The sequence below is a fragment of the Apis florea genome, unplaced genomic scaffold, assembly GCF_048593485.1.
Source record: "Apis florea isolate Af1SG1 unplaced genomic scaffold, ASM4859348v1 contig_2495_pilon, whole genome shotgun sequence".
In the NCBI taxonomy this organism is placed as follows: domain Eukaryota; kingdom Metazoa; phylum Arthropoda; class Insecta; order Hymenoptera; family Apidae; genus Apis; species Apis florea.
In genome coordinates, this window is record NW_028256595.1 from 1,319,333 (window position 1) to 1,337,591 (window position 18,259).

General features: G+C 42.8%; 2 protein-coding genes across 8 annotated transcripts in view; one reads left to right on the forward strand and one right to left on the reverse strand.

Moving 5' to 3' along the window:
* Positions 1-15,683, forward strand: part of LOC100872435 (uncharacterized) — a 59,455-nt gene extending 43,772 nt beyond the window's left edge. For 4 of the 7 annotated variants that reach the window (XM_031918580.2, XM_086906622.1, XM_086906625.1 and 1 more), the window contains 3 exons: positions 12,070-12,115; positions 12,190-13,379; positions 13,463-15,683. In XM_031918580.2, coding sequence (XP_031774440.2) covers positions 12,070-12,115; positions 12,190-13,379; positions 13,463-13,888 — 1,662 coding nt within the window. In that variant the 3' untranslated portion in view covers positions 13,889-15,683. Of the gene's footprint in view, positions 1-2,642; positions 2,891-2,963; positions 3,025-6,851; positions 7,099-8,261; positions 8,630-11,453; positions 11,727-12,069; positions 12,116-12,189; positions 13,380-13,462 lie in introns of those variants that run through there. The other 3 variants (XM_086906623.1, XM_086906621.1, XM_086906624.1) reach the window with 3 other exon arrangements.
* On the reverse strand, positions 15,665-18,193 carry GCS2beta (glucosidase 2 subunit beta). The gene is made up of 2 exons (XM_003696831.3): positions 17,296-18,193; positions 15,665-17,217 (listed from the first exon to the last, which is right to left on the reverse strand). The coding sequence occupies exons 1-2, from the start codon at positions 18,191-18,193 to the stop codon at positions 16,520-16,522; spliced, it is 1,596 nt and encodes a 531-aa protein (XP_003696879.3). The 3' UTR covers positions 15,665-16,519.
* Between the last annotated feature and the right edge of the window lie 66 nt (positions 18,194-18,259).

Sequence of the window (18,259 nt, forward strand, 5' to 3'; positions counted from 1 at the left end):
TAATTGCACTTGTTGTCACGCGTCGCAGATTTACATTTATATACGCGACACACGACACGTGCAAATAAATTTCATTATTCTAATGAAATTCCTAGCACGACCTCGCTTGTAATCAGTTGATATAAATAATTTCATTCTTTTTTTATAGAGTGCTTTTAAATCTAGAAATTTGCATAATATTTGTATATACTTTATATATATATTCGTAAGATAACTTCAATTTTCGAAATTTAAATTTGTTACTCGTTATCGAATAGATTTGTTAATGTTCGAATGACATCTGGCGTTATTCTTCTATATCTTATCCTACACGTTATCGAACGAAAGCATCATATGATAATTTCGATCGAAACGTTAAGTAGATACGGTCGGTAAAGTGGAGTGAACCGTTGTTAACGGAGAACGTTACCAAATGAGTAACGACTATTTCTCGGTCGGTAAAATAAATCTGTAGATAGTATAGTTTTCTGTCAAATATCTTAACACGCACTTGCAATAATACGATATCGATACGAACACCTGAACACCGAATGTTTATTAACATTCTCGATGATTTCGACTCCGTTATTATTTATCGTATATTTACAATTCTTATAATCGTACCGTTTTCTTTTTTTAATGAGATTTTATACTTTAAAACGAATCATTGCCCTCAAAAGTTAAACAGATGAAGCGTTTAAAATTAGCTGACCGATTTGTAGCTCGCGAAAAGGAACTTTCTTTGTTCGTTACGTAAAAAGGCTTATATACTCTGGCTTCGTTTCGACAAGTGAACGCTTGTGAAACTAGAAAATATTTGGATTTTAATTTTTTATCGCCACTTAACGCGTTCGCGTAAAAATTTAACTTCACCTTTATTCCTTTATTGCATCCTTTCCATCAAAGATATTATTATTTGTCGAAACTTTTAAAACGTTTTTTTCCTTTAATTAAAAAAAATACGACCGTACACTTTACTCTTCAATAATTCAGAAATCGCACGATTCTAATAAATCTCGCGGTTTCTCGTAATTATTCAAGGAACCAATCCATAATTGACGGATGATTTATCGCATATTCTGGCACGCCATTTATAATCGAGCTTGGCGCACAAGTCCGTAAGCCAGTTTGGTATTTGCGTGGCATTTATTCTACTGCGTTTGCTCTCGTCACGAAATACCAGCAAGGTCGGCGGCGAATCCTTACAAACCCTCGCCGTGGAAAGATTGCCTGCCGTACCGTTAACTTATTCGATTCGAATAAAATCTCCACCTATTTGTTCATCCAATAAAATTGCTCGCGTATAGAAACCGTTCCTATTTACGGGAAGAATGATCCTCGCCGAAAACATTGCTCCCCCGAATTTCTACTTTCCATCGTGCTTTCCCTCGAATATTCTACCGCGTTTTACGAAGGCATCGCACGACTCGTCATTGCGACAGGAATATTCCGTGAAATTCACGCTTCTCTCGACGACGTATCACGAAATCACGATCTCGATTCGTAATCCGGAACGATCACAAGACTCTTCCTATTGAAACATTTGTTAGGCAAAAAGAGAGAGAGAGAGAGAGAGAGAGAGAGAGAGAGAGAGAGGAAGGCGCAGAAAAAAAAACAAACAAACAAAGAACAAAAAAGAATACCGTTCATCACTTTGGAAGCGACGGGAAAGGAACGGTTACGATAGGTCAGTGACGACAAAGGAGAAGAGGATAAAAAAGAAAAATTTAACATCCTGAATCGAATCACGTTCCTTCAAAGATAACCGTTTGCTTTCTAAACGTCGGTGGTTGAAGCAACGTAGAAAGAGACCGATCCTCTGCTACGTTTTCGCGGTGTCGAAACATTTTGTCAGGACGAAGTGAATGTCTAGGTAAGAGGACAGGGGCCGAGGCGGAGTGGAAGTGGGAGCTTTCGCGTCGTGGTGGCTGGAAACGAACAGCTGGCAAGCTGGCAAGATTGGTAGCACCGTTACTGCGTTCGCTTGTCCGATTCCTCGTAGATCAGTCTCCTCGATCGTGCGTCGTCCCTCTTTTTCTCTCGTCAGGGGTCATTAGTCTTCAGTGGCGTACGCGTTTACCTCGCGTACGAGATTATCCTTTTTTTTTTTTCTTTCCACATTATGCAAATTCGTTATGTTCAAGTATTCTTGTATTACGGGCTTGATTATCATATATATATACTTGACACGTTCGAAATAAACTGCCGATATTTTTACTGCCGACAAATATGAAAACACTTTTATTCGGAATCACGTAAATATGTACAACGATAATTATTATTTTCTTTTTTACTAATACGCAATTTTTCTAATCGAATAATTTATCAATATTTTCATATATATACATATATAAAAATTCGAAATCTAAAATATTCGCACGTAAAAGTTCAACGAGAGAATCGATCGATTCGATTCGACGCAACAACAACGAGGAGAGAGAGAGAGAGAGAGAGAGAGAGAGAGAGAGAGAGAGAGAGAGAGAGAAAAAAGAACGTAAAATCGGGGAAAGAGGGGTATGGTGTCGCGTGGCGCTCGATCGCGCGGTTACGTCCCTGTCACCCGTGCTACCTCCACGACCGGCATTACCACTTCTTCTCACCGAGCCGAAAGTCGCCGAGCCGAGGAGGAAGAGTCGCCAGTACGAAACGAGCCAGTGTTTTCCGCGCGCGACACGCGTTTATTTCTCTCCCTCTCTCTCTCTCTCTCTCTCTTCGATCCCTTCTGGGTCGAAGCGAAGGGCTTCCCTATCGCCTAGTTCGTTGCGATCGATCGCGGAGACACGAAGGTCGAGGCGGTTCAGTCGGAAAGCGGCTGTTCCCCGCGATGGTGAACCGGATCCGCGACCACGTTGGCCCCATAGCCGATGTCGTTTATTCGCCGTTGTTGTGATCGATAAATATTCCCTGATCGGTGCGTATATACTCGGTTTATATATTTTTCATCCGATTTTATCCTTCCTCTCGATGGTATTGTTCTTTCGCAGCGCGACAAGTTTGCGGTAAGAGGACAGGTGTGAAGGCCGATTCCAACGCAACGCTCCAAAGGTATCGCTTCGAGGACGGTTATCAGTCTATCGCTTAGAATAGAAGTTGGGATATCGATTCGAACGTATCCCCATTGTTCGTTGCCCGATCGATTTTATCGCGCGTATCAACCTGCTCGAGATATCCTCCTCCACGAGCCGAAACCTATCCACCTGTTTCAACGGCCGTTTTTAGAAAGCGGAATAGGTAATTCGGAATAGAGACAATTCGCGATTGTATTCCGTTCTTTATCCGGGCGTAGTCGAGCGTTTGGATCCCCCCGCGTGCAGGGGGGAAGGAGGGAGTGCAAGAAGAAGGGGGTGCATGGATTGGCGGCGCGTTCGGGCAATCAGAGCGCATCGATCGGTTAATTCCAAGCCGGATAAACGACTCTCGGTGTCGGTACGAGCCGACGATGGAAATTAGCATGCTTCCACGACCACACTCGTCGTTACTTCCTTTTTCCTTCGCTTCAGTAAACGCGAAACGCGCTCGATGGAACGGGCCGCGCTTGCCTTCTCTTCCTTCTTTTTTTTTTTTTTTTTTTTTTTTTTATTATTATTTTGTAACAGTACACGAGCTCTCCTCTCTCTCTCTCTCTCTCTCTCTCTCTCTCTCTCTCTTTCTCTACTTCCTTTCCGTTGTTCGTATCATTCTCGTTTTCGATTTAAATAGTTGTTCGCATATATAAAATGGAACTTTGAAAGGAGAACGTTATCGATCGTTGCTAAAACGATTCGTGGATCGTTTTGAAGAAACAAATCGATATAATTGAGCATGAATGAATATGGACAAGAGAGAGGAAAATTCGTGGCTAGGATTGGAAAGAAAAAACGCGTGGAAGGAGCGAGTTTGAAAAATTCGTTGAGGAAAACGAGACGACCGGGCAAATATAAATATCGGTTGAAATATAACGCGATTTTTCGTCGCGTTACTCACGTCACGTCGATCGATCTTTTCCACCTTTTCGTTTCGACTCACTTCCCCCACCGAAAAATGCGATAACGTCATCCGTCAGGCGATAATCGATCGGATCGAAAATAAATCATTTCTTTGTCGTTTATTATCGCGCCTATCGATTTATATGCACGATACGATAAACGATAAACGGAAGTTTTCGTATCGATAAATTACGTGTTATCGATACACGCACAGGATCGCGCGTGAAATCGATCGTTAACGTCCCGTAACTTACCTTTAACGTCGATATTTACGAAATAATAATCGTGTTCTCGATGTATATTCGTTTCAATCGAGCGGTCGAAACGTCGCTTTCTTTTCATAATAAAGCCGGGAGAAGCTGAAGAAAGTCGCGAAATTCGGGGCAATCGATCGAACATCGATGTCAAGGAGAGAGAGAGAAAGAGAGAGAGAGAGAGGAAAAATTATTTTTTCTCTCTCAAAATCAAAAATTCATCTCCAACTCGATCTTCTTCTTCTTCGATCAAAGATTTCTCGATGATCGATCGATCTCCTCGCCGCCACCAGGCGTTTGAAGAAAATTAATCGAAGACGGAAGAGGTGGAGGAATTGGAGAAACAAAAAAGAGAGAAAGAGTGGAATTAGCCGATCCGGTCGATGTGACGAAACGACCGATTTAAGGCTCGGCCTCGTGAGAACTAGGCGAGCGTTGCAACGCGTATTCCGCGCGCGTGTCGGGCGAGTTCTCTTTCGCTCGAAACGAGTTCTTGAGGACGCGCTCGCGGCGTGACGGAGGTCGCGGGAAGAAGAAAGGGAAGAAAACCGCGGCGGTAATAACAGCTCGTGGATAAGTCCTCTCGAATCGGCGCGACACTTTGCGACACGAACTTCTTCTCAGTTTCCCAACAAAATTGAAAACGCTCGAGCGGATTGTTAATCGTTGTCGATAGAATCCTTATTTTCCCTTTTGCGCGATGATAAGAATTTTCTATCGCGAGAAGGTGATGGTGAGATCGAAAGGTAATTTTCGTAGAACGTAGAAAAAAGCATCGCGGGTGAAACCATCCAACGTATCCGATTCGTCGCGGTGCGATGCGTTTTCACGCGAGCCGCACGGATCATTTTCGTCTCCCCTCTCCTCTCTTCTTCCTCGCCTCTCTTTTTTTTCTTTTTTTTTCTTCTGTTCGCTCTCCCTTCTTGCTCGCGTGTCGCACGACAATGGCACGGAAACGCGAGCGTGTCGTGTCGCGTCGTGCCACATTCCCAACATCCTGGTTAACTCGATGCGAAAATTCGCGATCGAAACTTGAGGTGGGCGGATCTTGGCGCGTGCGCGTTAATTCCTCTTAATAATAAAATCGCGCGTTGCGTACACAAACAAAATTCCTTGGTGGAAAAGTTTTGATTCGGCCGATCGAAAGCGAAGAAGCGCGCGACGCGTGTTCGCCGGCCGAATCATCGAGGAGAGGCGAATTTCTTCGATTCGGCTTTACTTCCCGTTCCTCCGCCTTTCTCCTCCCCCGATTCCAAAAATTCGAAATTCGCGGGGAAAAAATGGGTTGGCAGAGGTCGGACGTATTTTCGAGTTTCGAAACGCGACTTAAGGAATTGCGTGGACGGCCGTATCTTCGAGTTTCGAAACGCGACTTAAGGAATTGCGTTGACGAGGAAAACGGGTGTATTTTCGATTTTTAAAACGCGGATTGGGGAATTACATTGGCGGATGTATTTTCGATTTTCGAAACGCGGATTGGGGAATTACATTGGCGGATGTATTTTCGATTTTCGAAACGCCGATTAGGGAATTGCGTCGACGGGCGTATCTTCGATTTTCGAAACGCGGATTGCGTTGGCGGCTGTATTTTCGAATTTCGAAACGCGGCTGGGAAAATTACGTTGACGGGCATATTTTTTATATTCGAAACGCGGCTTAAGGAATTGCGTCGACGGGCGTATTTTCGATTTTCGAAACGCGGCTTAAGGAATTGCGTTGACGGCCGTATTTTCGAATTTCGAAACGCGGCTTAAGGAATTGCGTCGACGGGCGTATTTTCGAATTTCGAAATGCGGCTTAAGGAATTGCGTCGACGGGCGTATTTTCGAATTTCGAAACGCGGCTTAAGGAATTGCGTCGACGGGCGTATTTTCGATTTTCGAAACGCGGCTTAAGGAATTGCATTGACGGGCGTATTTTCAAGTTTCGAAACACAGCTTAAGGAATTGCATTGGCAGGCGTATTTTCAAGTTTCGAAACACAGCTTAAAGAATTGCATTGACGGGCGTATTTTCAAGTTTCGAAACACAGCTTAAGGAATTGCGTTGACGGGCGTATTTTCAAGTTTCGAAACACAGCTTAAAGAATTGCATTGGCAGGCGTATTTTCGAATTTCGAAATGCGGCTTAAGGAATTGCGTCGACGGGCGTATTTTCGATTTTCGAAACGCGGCTTAAGGAATTGCGTTGACGGGCGTATTTTCGATTTTCGAAACGCGGCTTAAGGAATTGCGTTGACGGGCGTATTTTCAAGTTTCGAAACACAGCTTAAGGAATTGCATTGGCAGGCGTATTTTCGAGTTTCGAAACGCAACCTAAGGAATTGCGTTGACGGGCATATTTTTTCTATTCGAAACGCGGCTTAAGGAATTACATCGACGGGCGTATTTTCAATTTTCGAAACGCGACCTAAGGAATTGCGTTAGCGGGAGAAGAGGAATCGCGTTCGGATAAAGAGAAATGGTGGCGCGATAAGATGGGGCGAGGAGGATCGTGGGGAGGGGGGGAGGGGAGGAGTAGGGAGGCAAAGGGGGCGGTGGACCGCAGAGATCGATCCCCGATCTCCGGGGATCCCCGCGCGAGAGGAGATGCGGAGCGCGGATACTGGGAGTCGATCTAATCTCGCGACTTGAGTCGCCGATTATCGTCAGTCTCGCGTCAACGGCCGGCGGCGGTGCAACGCGTTCGTCCATTCCGTTAATCTTGGATCGCGTTTCTGCCAATACGAGCCGTGCGGATGAATAAAATATCGCGGTTTGATCGATAATCCTCGCGGAAACCGCGAATGATTCTTCGATTCTTCGCCGAGGATCGAAATCGATCAAGCGTTCTCCCTCGACGCGATAAATTCGAAGTTGTTTCGCGTATTGTTCGCGTCCATCCATCGAAGGAAGGAAAAAGGTAGTAGCCTCGGATCGATCCCAATTAGGGAAATGCGGAAAGTAGACCGCGTTGATTCATCCGACGGGGATCAAGGTGAAAGAAGGTGACGCGTTCCATTCCGTCCCGATGTTATTAAATTTCAGCGCTGCTTCTCGATCTTTCGTTCGAGAGAGTTTTATAAATCCTCGCGTTTTTATTATTAAACGGTTGCGCAACGCCGTCCGAGTTTTCTTTCGCCCGACGATCACTTTCTCTTCTCTCGTGGAAAATTATTACGTTCCGCAATTTCCGCCAACACCGCGCGTATCCGGCTGGAATGCAAACGGTTAGATCGTGCAGGTGTGACCGCCGATTTTGCAATCGATCGTATTTGCTTGAAAATCCCGCCAACCTTCTCTACTCGCTCGCTCCAAACACGTTCGATTCCTTTATTTATCGGGAACAAATTGCGTATCACCTGAACGCTAGGCCTTTCCTTTTCTTTCAAAACAAAATCGGATACGATTATCGTTGGGATATTATTACGTAAAGAATTTCATTTTTCTTCTTCTTTTTCTCTCCCATATTGAAAGCCACACACTCCAATCGCTCAACATTCTTAATCGAACAGGGATAAAACTTTCGTTCGAATTTCGTCGGGATGCTCCGCAACGCGAGTCAGCGTTTTGCGTTCTCGATCGCGATTCGAGGAAAAGTGTTGGGCAAACAGGCGCCGTGGGCGGCCGACGTGGGATCTCTGGCCTGGATTTTGCCGTCGAGGAAACATACGCCGATCGATGGATTCTAATCCAATCCAAGTATAGCTGCGTTCCGTTTCGCCATCTTCCAATTTTTCCAAACGCCGTTATAATTTTTGGCCGACAGACCCGATTTCCACCGCGGCGGATAGAGAAGGTCGCGTGGGAAAACGCGAGGCGAGTGGAGGCAAAAAAGGAGGACGACGAGGTGGTGAAATCTTGAGAAAAGTGATGAACCGCGCGAAAACTAGGTAGAAGTATTCGTTAAAAAACGCGATTGTTCTCGAACGGTGATCCGATCAACGAGAGGAGGAGGAGGAGGAGGAGGAGGAGAGTCGAATTGGAAAACGATCGTTCGCCCTCGTCTGTCCTTTCCTCTCGAGTCTCTCGGGGGAAGGAAGGGCAGAGAGAGAGAGAGAGAGCAGTTTTCGCGAAATATTGCAGAGACATTCGTGACTTGGCTCGATGCGAGATCGGGCGGATTAAGGAGAGGAGGAATCGTGGAGAAGATGGTGGTGTCCCGGCGGGAGGGTAGCATATCGTCGAACATACGGGCGATAATCGAGCAGCTGAACCTGAACCCGGTGGAGAGGAGGCGGTTGATCGACCGGACGAAGCAGGATGCGGGGGCGCCTCGGTGCATGGAGCCCGCGGCGAGGATCAGCATCGGCGTGTACGGGTGCAAGGAGAGGCCGGTCGGGTACGAGATGCCGGTGAGGCGCGCGCCGGATCGGCCGAGGCCGAGGCAGGAAACTGGCCAGCGAAAGATCCTCGCCCCGATTAAGAGGGAGGGCGAGGAGCACGCGCTCGAGGTAATCGAGAAACTTAACCCTCGATTCGCGTCGTTTCTTCTTCTTCTTCTTTTCTTTTTCGCCGATCCGTTCCGGAAGCTCGTCTTTCTTCGCTTTCCTTCACTTTTCGTATTGCGTTAGGATTCAATTCTTTCCTTACTACGGACGATTATAGTCGCCATTGACGTGCTACGAGCGACTATAATCGCTTCACATTATATTGTCACTTTAGGTGACTGCCATTGAGGCATTATGGGCGGCTATAGTCGCTCTGCATAAGATGTCTCTGATACTATAGGCAATTATAGTCGTTCTACATAGAATATCATTGAGATACTACAGGTGACTGTAATCGTTCTGCATATGACGTTACTGACACATGCTATAGGCGACTATAGTTGCTCTGCATAAGATCCCATTTACGTGCTATGAGCGACTATAGTCACTCTGCATAAGATGTCGCTAACGTGCTACAGGAGACTATAGTCGCTCTGCATAAGATACCATTAAGGTATAGACGATTATAGCTCTATATAAAATATTACTGAAATACATGCTATAGGTGACTATAATCGCTCTATATAAAATTGAGGTACTACAGTTGATGTACTACATTGAGCGACTATAGTTGCTCTGCATAAGATGTCACTGACGTGCTACAGGAGACTATAATCGCTCTATATAAAATATTACTGAAATATATACTATAGATGACTACAATCGCTCTATATAAAATTGAGGTACTACAGGCGACTATAGTCGCTCTGCATAAGATTGAGGTACTATGGACGATTATACTCTATATAAAATATTACTGAAATACATACTATAGGCGACTATAATCGCTCTATATAAAATTGAGGTACTACAGTTGATGTACTACATTGAGCGACTATAGTTGCTCTGCATAAGATGTCACTGACGTGCTACAAGAGACTATAGTCGCTCTATATAAAATATTACTGAAATACGTACTATAGGCGACTATAATCGCTCTATATAAAATTGAGATACTACAGGCGACTATAGTCGCCATCAATTATAGTTTCTCTGCATAAGATGATACCATACCATTGAGGTACTATGGACGATTATAGTCGCTCTATATAAAATGCCATTGAAGTACTACAGGCGACTATAGTCGCCATCAATTATAGTTGCTCTGCATAAGATGTCACTGACGTGCTACAGGAGACTATAGTCGCTCTGCATAAGATTGAAGACGATTATAGTCGCTCTATATAAAATATTACTGAAATACATGCTATAGGTGACTATAATCGCTCTATATAAAATTGAGGTACTACAGTTGAGGTACTACATTGAGCGACTATAGTTGCTCTGCATAAGATGTCATTGACGTGCTACAGGAGACTATATAGTCGCTCTATATAAAATATTACTGAAATACGTACTATAGGCGACTATAGTCGCTCTATATAAAATGCCATTGAAGTACTACAGGCGACTATAGTCGCCATCAATTATAGTTGCTCTGCATAAGATGTCACTGACGTGCTACAGGAGACTATACTCGCTCTATATAAAATGCCATTGAAGTACTACAGGCGACTATAGTCGCCATCAATTATAGTTGCTCTGCATAAGATGGTACCATACCATTGAGGTACTATGGACGATTATAGTCGCTCTATATAAAATATTACTGAAATACATGCTATAGGCGACTATAATCGCTCTAATAAAATTAAGGTACTACAAGCGACTATAGTCGCCATCAATTGAGCGACCATAGTTGCTCTGCATAAGATACCACTGAGAGTACTCTGCATAAGATGTCATTAAGATATTATAATCGCTCTGCATAAGATGGCATCGACGTACTATGAGCGACTAAAGTCGTTTTACGTTATATTCATTGTCACTGACGTACTATGGGCGACTATAATCGCTCTGCATAAGATGCCGCGTATCGTACGATGGTGTGACGTGCAATTGGAGTTATCTGTGGAAGTGTAGCATCGATACTTTGTTTTTAATCACCAATTTTTTTTTTTTTCAACAAATATCGTCAGAGCAATTCGGGTCGTAGCTCGAGGCTGCTGATCTTTCTCGAGTATTAGGCACGTTTTTGTTTTAGTTATTGCAATAGAAGATCGTGTTCTCGAATATTGGAACGGTTTATTTCTATGTGCGTTCCTTTCAATTTAGAACTTTAGTTTTATTTATTTTTTAAAAACTTTGAAAAATCAAAATATACACACATTTTTATATAGATTTCCACCGATCAAGGGAGAGATCGAGATTCCCAGAAAAATGTTTTCTTTCATTTCGATGGAATATGAAAAAAATGTTCCATGTTAATTAATCTTCTTAAATATAAATACAAAGTGCAAAGGATTAAGCAGTCGTTTTAAAAAAATAAGAACGCTTATTATTTATTTCGCGATCGCGCTCATTTTTAAATGGACCAACAGCCGCTTGTGTATTTTTTTCATAAAAACTCGTGCAAAAAGATTCTAAGCGAAATCTATTCTTCCGTTATACAACGAAAATTAATGATCGACGAACTCACCTCCGTCTCGTTCAATTCGTGCCATTCCTCAGAATTAATCTCCAGAAAAAAAATCTATCTATTAATTATCTATTAAAATGCTCTCGAATAACTATAATTTCGCATCTCGATCCTCAACTCGTTACTTAAACTTTGCCCGCTTTTTCGTCCACTCGATTATTACTTCGTGATCACTCGATTCCATTCTTCTCTCAGTTATTATACATTTTCAAATTGAGAGCCGAGGTTCGCACGGATCGGCGAAAATCCTTCTTATTAAAACATTGGCTGGGTTTTAACGAAACCGTTGTCGGTTTCACGAAACGCAAGGCGGAGCAGGATAAGAGGGGGTTCGGATCGATGAGATCGATGCGGAAAATCGAGGATCGACCGAGGCCTGAGAAGAGGCGGGCGATCCCTCGGGCGAACCGAGAGCGATCGACCGACCATCAGATCCCCAATTCCCCGTTGCACGAATTACACGAGTGTGTTGCGTTGTCTGGACGCGTGGCGAAAACGCAGGACAAAGGGATGGAGGATCGCTCGAGGCAGAGGATCGTCGTCCCGCCCAAAGAAGCGGCCCCTCAACGAATCGAGGAGGAGGTAATCGACCGTCTTTTTCCCCTATTTTTCCTTTCCCTCGATACGTTACGTGTATCGAATAACGATCGCTTTCGATCGCCAAGTGTGTCGCGTAACGTTAGACGGAAAGAGAAATTCGAGTTAGAGAGATACGATTCTGGCCAAACCCGTTTTACCAAACGATTTACGAAGGGGGAAGAAAGCTTTTCCTCGACACCTGTCAACAACCGGTTTCCAACGATCACGGTTAAGTGGCTGCACTTGCCTCCCGACAATACCGTTACAGGCGGCGATACGGATAATTCGTTCTTGTCGTTGGCGTCCGACCGAGCACTCGAATCCAATCGAATTCCTTCCGTTCCAGGTCTCAAAATCGGCGGCCGATCGTGTTGTGGCCAAAGAAGATTTACGTGAGTATCGTCCTTCTCGATCTCCGATTTTTTTCGAACGATATATATATATATATCTCTTCTCCGTTCAACAGCCGAGCTGGAAAGCGCCAGTTTGAGCCACACGGCGGCCCATCATCGAATCTCGGTCCGGCCTAAAAATCGAAGGCCGCCGAGGCGCAGCGGGTCGGCGGCAACTCCGACCATCACCACGATAGCCGAGGACACGAGCATTCGAAGCACGGTGAACAGCAGCGACACGGAATCGAAGAGCGCGGCCTCGATCGGGCGCAAATCGTCCGCTCGTTCGTCCTCCGACATCCTCGACGAGTTGAAGTGTAAAAAGCCGCCCCTGTCCCCGGACAGCCTGGACGCGGTGGAGGCGAGCGACGAGCAGCGAACCGCGGTGGAGATCCGCAGGAAGTCGTCGACCAGGCGCGCCGAGATGTTCGACGAGCTGGAGTCGAAGCTCCCCCGGCGGAGATCGTCCTCGTCCAAGTCGCCCGACAGTTTGGAGGGCAACGGTTGGCTGTCCAAGTCGAGCGAGGGCTTCGAGAAGTTGATGGAGGGGGAGGCGAGGCAACAGCCCCGAAGGTTGTCGATCTCGAAGTCGAGCGAGCGCGTGTCCAAGTCGTCGGACAGTTTGGAGGCGATAGAGGCGTTGGCCAGCGACGAGTCGACGATCGAGCGGCGGAGGAGCAGCTTCGGCCATCACAGGTCGAGGAACATGTCCAAGTCGTCGGAGAGTTTCGAGCAGATCGAGGCGGAGAAGAGGAGCAGCGTACCCGACATCAACTTGTCACGGAGAAGGTTGTCGAAGAGCATCTCGAAGTCGTCGGAGGATTTCGAGAGGGTCGAGATGAGCGGGTCGAAGGAGGAGGGGGGGGGCAAGCGTTGCTCGAGGAGGTCGTCGTCGAAGCGCGTGTCGTCCGAGAGCTCGGACAATTTGGAGTCGGGGGAGGACAGGCTGGTGGAGGGGAGGAGGATGAGAAGGGCGCCCAGGAGGATACCGAGCACCAGCTACGTGGTGGACATCGTGGACGACGGGCGGCACGTGGACGAGGAGGAGAGGAGACCGATCGTGGCGAGGAAAGCGTGCAGGCTTCAGAAATCGTCCGAGAGCTCGGAGCTCGGGAGCACGGACACTTTGGACTCCGAGAGGAGGAACAAGTCGTCCGAGAGCACCGAAACGTTGGACAGTTTGGAGAGAGATTTGGAGATTCAGGAGAGGAAAGGAGGGCAGGAGGATGTTGCGGACACCGTGGCGGATAGACGCGAGAAGAACGTAAGATTTTTTTAAAAATTTCCTTTCCTTTTTTTCGAAAGGAGCGAGAACGTAAAACTTGTCGTTTCTTCGTGTTCTTTCAGGATCTTTGGACCAATAGATCGTTGATGATGTCGCATTCGGATCAAATGTCGGCGGATAGCAGTATCGAAGACTCTAAACCGTTGATCTCGCCCGAGAAATTCTACTGGCGCCAATCCTCGGAATCGAAGGAGAACATCGATATCCATCAGCTGCTAGCCATCACTATAGTTACCAGAATGGCCGACAACGGCAACAATCAACGAAGCTCTGTGATTTATCCTAAGAAAAAGCAACAAATCGCCACGTCGCAGCCTACCTCGCCGGTCGCAAAACAAGAGGACAACAAGATGATTTTTGACAATCTCCTCGTCAGCAAGAACGACGAGGATTTGCAAAATATGTTAAACGGTAATATATCCGAAGTGTCCACGGATACGAAGAGTTTCAAGGAGAAGCTGATCATGTTCGAGAAACTCGGGAAATAATAAAAAAAACACACACACATGCGCGCGCAATTCGCACACGCGTCGACAAATATGCGATTATTGCGTTCGATTCATTTTGGAAGACGAGTAGAAAAAGAATCGATGCGGATATAAAAAGAAAAAAAAAAAAAAAAACGATCAGAACGCCCCTTTTTCTGTAAACTTTTTTATATCTGGATTTCATTTGTAGACTGAATAACGTTGTATGGAAATAACGAAACAACGAACGAAGATGTGTTGTTCGAAGACTACGTAAAAAGATGGACAATAATATAAAAAATCGTTTACCTTAAATTTTTATAACGTTTTTTCACAAAACATGTCTTCGTTTCAAACTTGAGCAAAGGTAAGGGAAAGAAGCAAGTGGAAAATGGGAATCGATATGTAAAAAGAAAAGAAAACAAAACAAAACAAAAAAAAAAAAAAAAGAAGTTCGCCTGTGGCGAGAAAGTTGTAACGTTAACGTAACTAGCCGTAATTATTTGCGATTCGTGTGTTATTTAACTTCCTTCCGTTGCAATCCGTATCTTTTTTTTTTTTTCTTTTTCTCTCTCCTTCTTCTTTTCTTAACAAACTTCGCATACACGATAAGATAGCCGATCATACAAAAAAATGCAGTATTAGGTGGTGCGCGATATCGCAAAGCAATATACTCGCGCGTCGTGCTTACAAATTCTTCTCGTGTTAGGAGTTAGTGTTTCTTGTTGTACAGTAGTTTAGAGACGCCAATAAATGTCGTGTTTCGTTCCACTGTGTAAATACAAAGAAGAGAACCCCGTTACAGAATTACAGACACGATCGCGAACGAAAGAAAACGAATTTAAAAAAATATAATAAAAAGAGAATAGATAAAAATAGCGTCGACACGTATATATTTACAAAGTGTTTAATGGCCAGGCGAGCCATAAAACAAACACAGGGTATGTTGTTAGACAAAAACATAATTCGAAATTATTCATATCTAGAGACGTTATGGTAAATTTTGAAAAATGCTGTCTTTCCATACTGATGTAACAATTTCTACGACGTTAAAAAGTAATTCGTTCGATCGAGAATCGAAAATGCTTCTAGTGTTACTTTTTTCTTTTTCTTTCTTTCTTTCCTTTCTTTTTTTTTTTCTTTTGTACTTTCAGTACACGATAGATTTTAATTTTTGATTATTTATTATTGAAATGATCAAAAAGTTCCACGTTGAGATGAAAAAAAAAAAAAGAAAAAAAAAATCATGACTTTTTGCCGTGTACGTTTAAAGAAAAAATAATGGTTAAGAAAAAATCATCGTGGGGTGAAGAAAAGACGTTAAAGCGTATCGTCTCTATCACGTAACACCGCGTGAAAGACAAGATACTTCTTTCCAGTCTTTTAAGTGCCTTAACGAAAAAGTAAGTATTAGGGAATCGACTGGTTGCAAACATTGTTGGATAAATCAGAAACTCACTTTCCTCCTCTCTCTTGATCACGTCCCCCTTTTTAGTTTTCTAGCTGATCATAAACGTCTCAAATCCCAAAAAATATGCATAGATTGTTAAATTAATAAAAATATAAATAGAGAATTGAATTAATGTGTAAGAATTCTCTAAAAACGAATAAGAATTCGTATAATTAAAAAAAAAATATATATAAATAAATAAATATATAAATATAAATATATATATACATAAGTGTAATATATTTATATTTGTTATATATATATATATATACATATATATATATAATACAGAAAGAATAAAAGAGTAAAGATCACCCGTTTTAATGTAAATAAAGCTGCCATCGTAATTACAGTTCGACAACAAAATTTTTTATCTCTTTATTAAACCTGCATTCCAATGCGCCAATCACGGACGCATCCTTAAAAAATTACAAAATACCTCGACACACTAAATACATTATCTACTTTACACGTGGCAATTTATGAATTTTCTTTCAACATTCCTGCACGAGTGTATATGCATGTACGTATGTATGTATACATGTATAAGTGTGTGTGTGTATGTGTGTGTACACAAATGAATTTTTCAGTTCATTTACTCTAAGGATTTGAAGACGAAAAGAATTAGTCGCTCGATCGCGTGGTGACCTAACGACGAGTGAAACAGTTCAGGTCATCGTTTTATTCCGATCTGATCTCATAAAAAATTCATCTCGTACAAAAAGAGGAATGTATAACAGTGACACGATATTGGCAATGACCATGTAACAACAATTTCTTATTCACTTATTCACACGAATATTAAAATGTCTCTCTCTACTATTTAAGCAAACCGAGCTCGTCGATAACTCACGACCGCGTTATCGGCTACGAATTCCGTTTGTTTAGTATACAAGTACAATGACGAGAAAATTCTAATGCAAGGACGAATAATCAATCACAGATTCGATGTTTCATCACATTATTATTACGTAATGTGCAAGAGATAATTATGAGTTTCATTTGTTTACAACAATGAAAAATGACGTGTAAACACGCGATTGTTATAACGTTTCACGTTAAAGTTTAACGTTCGAAAAACGAACTGGATGAATCGATGTGATCATTATTTATCCTTGCTAATTTTTTTATATATCTTATATTTCAATTTCATATAATCGCGTATTTAGTATTAAATTTCGCGCGTTTACGAGATATGAAATTTATAATTCGTCGTGTGCATTAGCGGATTCCAGGCTGAGATTGCATACAGCTGGCGTGGTAAATTCCATAGCGTATTCGCATCGACTAGGTTCTGTCACTGAGACTAGTTTATTTTCTTTACCACAGCTTAAATTGACCATAGTAGAACGCGCAGGTCCATTCCAACAGCTAAGTCCTCGATCATATTTCATCTTGAAATACTTTTGACCTTCCGGTCCGCTCCAATCGTTCCAGTGACCTAAGTTAACGTCATTGCCACCAGATTCCGATCTCTGCGTCGCTTTTACAAACATGCACAAAGTATAGATATATTCCACATTTCTATACTCGAAACATTCACCATCCAGAGGAGCGAATTCATGCTCCACACCAAAGTCACGATTTAATTTTTCTTCGTACTTTCTGATTTCCATTAATAAGTCATTTACAGATCTTTCTGCTGCTTGGAAATTTTCACGAGCAACTGTTGCTTCATCAATTAGAGCTTGCGTTTCTTCGTCGTATTGCACTTGAGGTTCTTCAGTTTTCTTCTGTTCTTCATCTGTTACCTCTTCCGCCTCTGTACCATCATTTTCATCTTTCTCTTGCTCAGATCTATCTTCTATTGGTTCGTGAACATTTTCTCCTCCTTCTCCTTCTTCTTCTTCTTCTTCTCCTTCTCTTTCTTCTTCTTTTTGCTCTGCTGGTTTAAACATACCTAAAATGAATGAAATATCAATACAATATATGTTTTAAACTGAAAATAAAAGGAATTTATATATTAATAATAATCTACCTTGTTCTAACATTAAAAATGGCTTGATATTTGCCCATGCTGTGTCCATGAATTCTTGAAGATTGATCTCTTTTTGGTTATTTAAGAAAAATATTGCCTCTTCTTCGCTTACAATTCCATTCCGATCTTTGTCAAATGTCACTCTAGTTTGAAGTTCTGCAACTGTTATGGTACCACTATTATCAGAATCTAATAATTTAAAATAATCCTCAGCATCTGATTCGTGCAATTCTTCTTCCTCTTCTCCTTCTTCCTGTGTTGGTTGCTCAGATTCAATTGTCTTATATTTTTCTAAAGCAGCACTTTCTCGTTCTTCTGCTTGAGTTTTCAATAATTCTTTCTCTTTCTTCACGCGTTCTGCTTCTTCATAATCAGCACGTAATTTAACTAATTGTGCCTGATAATCTGCCTTCAATTGTTTACCCTTGGCAATCATTTCCATTCTTATCTTATTCCCTTCCCTGATTAATTCTTCTGCCTTTTGTTGTTCCAACCTAGCTTCTTTTCCAAGTTCATTACAATTATTTGGACATTCTTTAACCGAGTTATATTCATCACTTGCATCGCAACAATCGCAAACACCATCATTTACCCAGGTGGATGGTATATAGCGTGGCTTATGACCGGAATTTTCACAATAAAATGAACCGTTGGTGCAGGCAGGTGTACCAGGTTCATCACTGCCATCGGCACAATCACAATAGTTATCGTTTACACGTGAAAATGGTATTAATAGGCTTCCATCAAGGCACTGGAAGTCACGATCTGATGAATAAAGCGAACTTTTTGCAATAGGTATGCCACGAATTTGTAACACCTTGGAACCGGCGACGTGGCCCAATGAAATCAACAGATTAACTGATAGAAAAAATATCAGGTATATTCCACAATTATTCATTGTTATTTCTTTCAATTTCTTCTCTACTGTGCGAGTCTGTTATTACTCGCGATAAATTAAAAAACT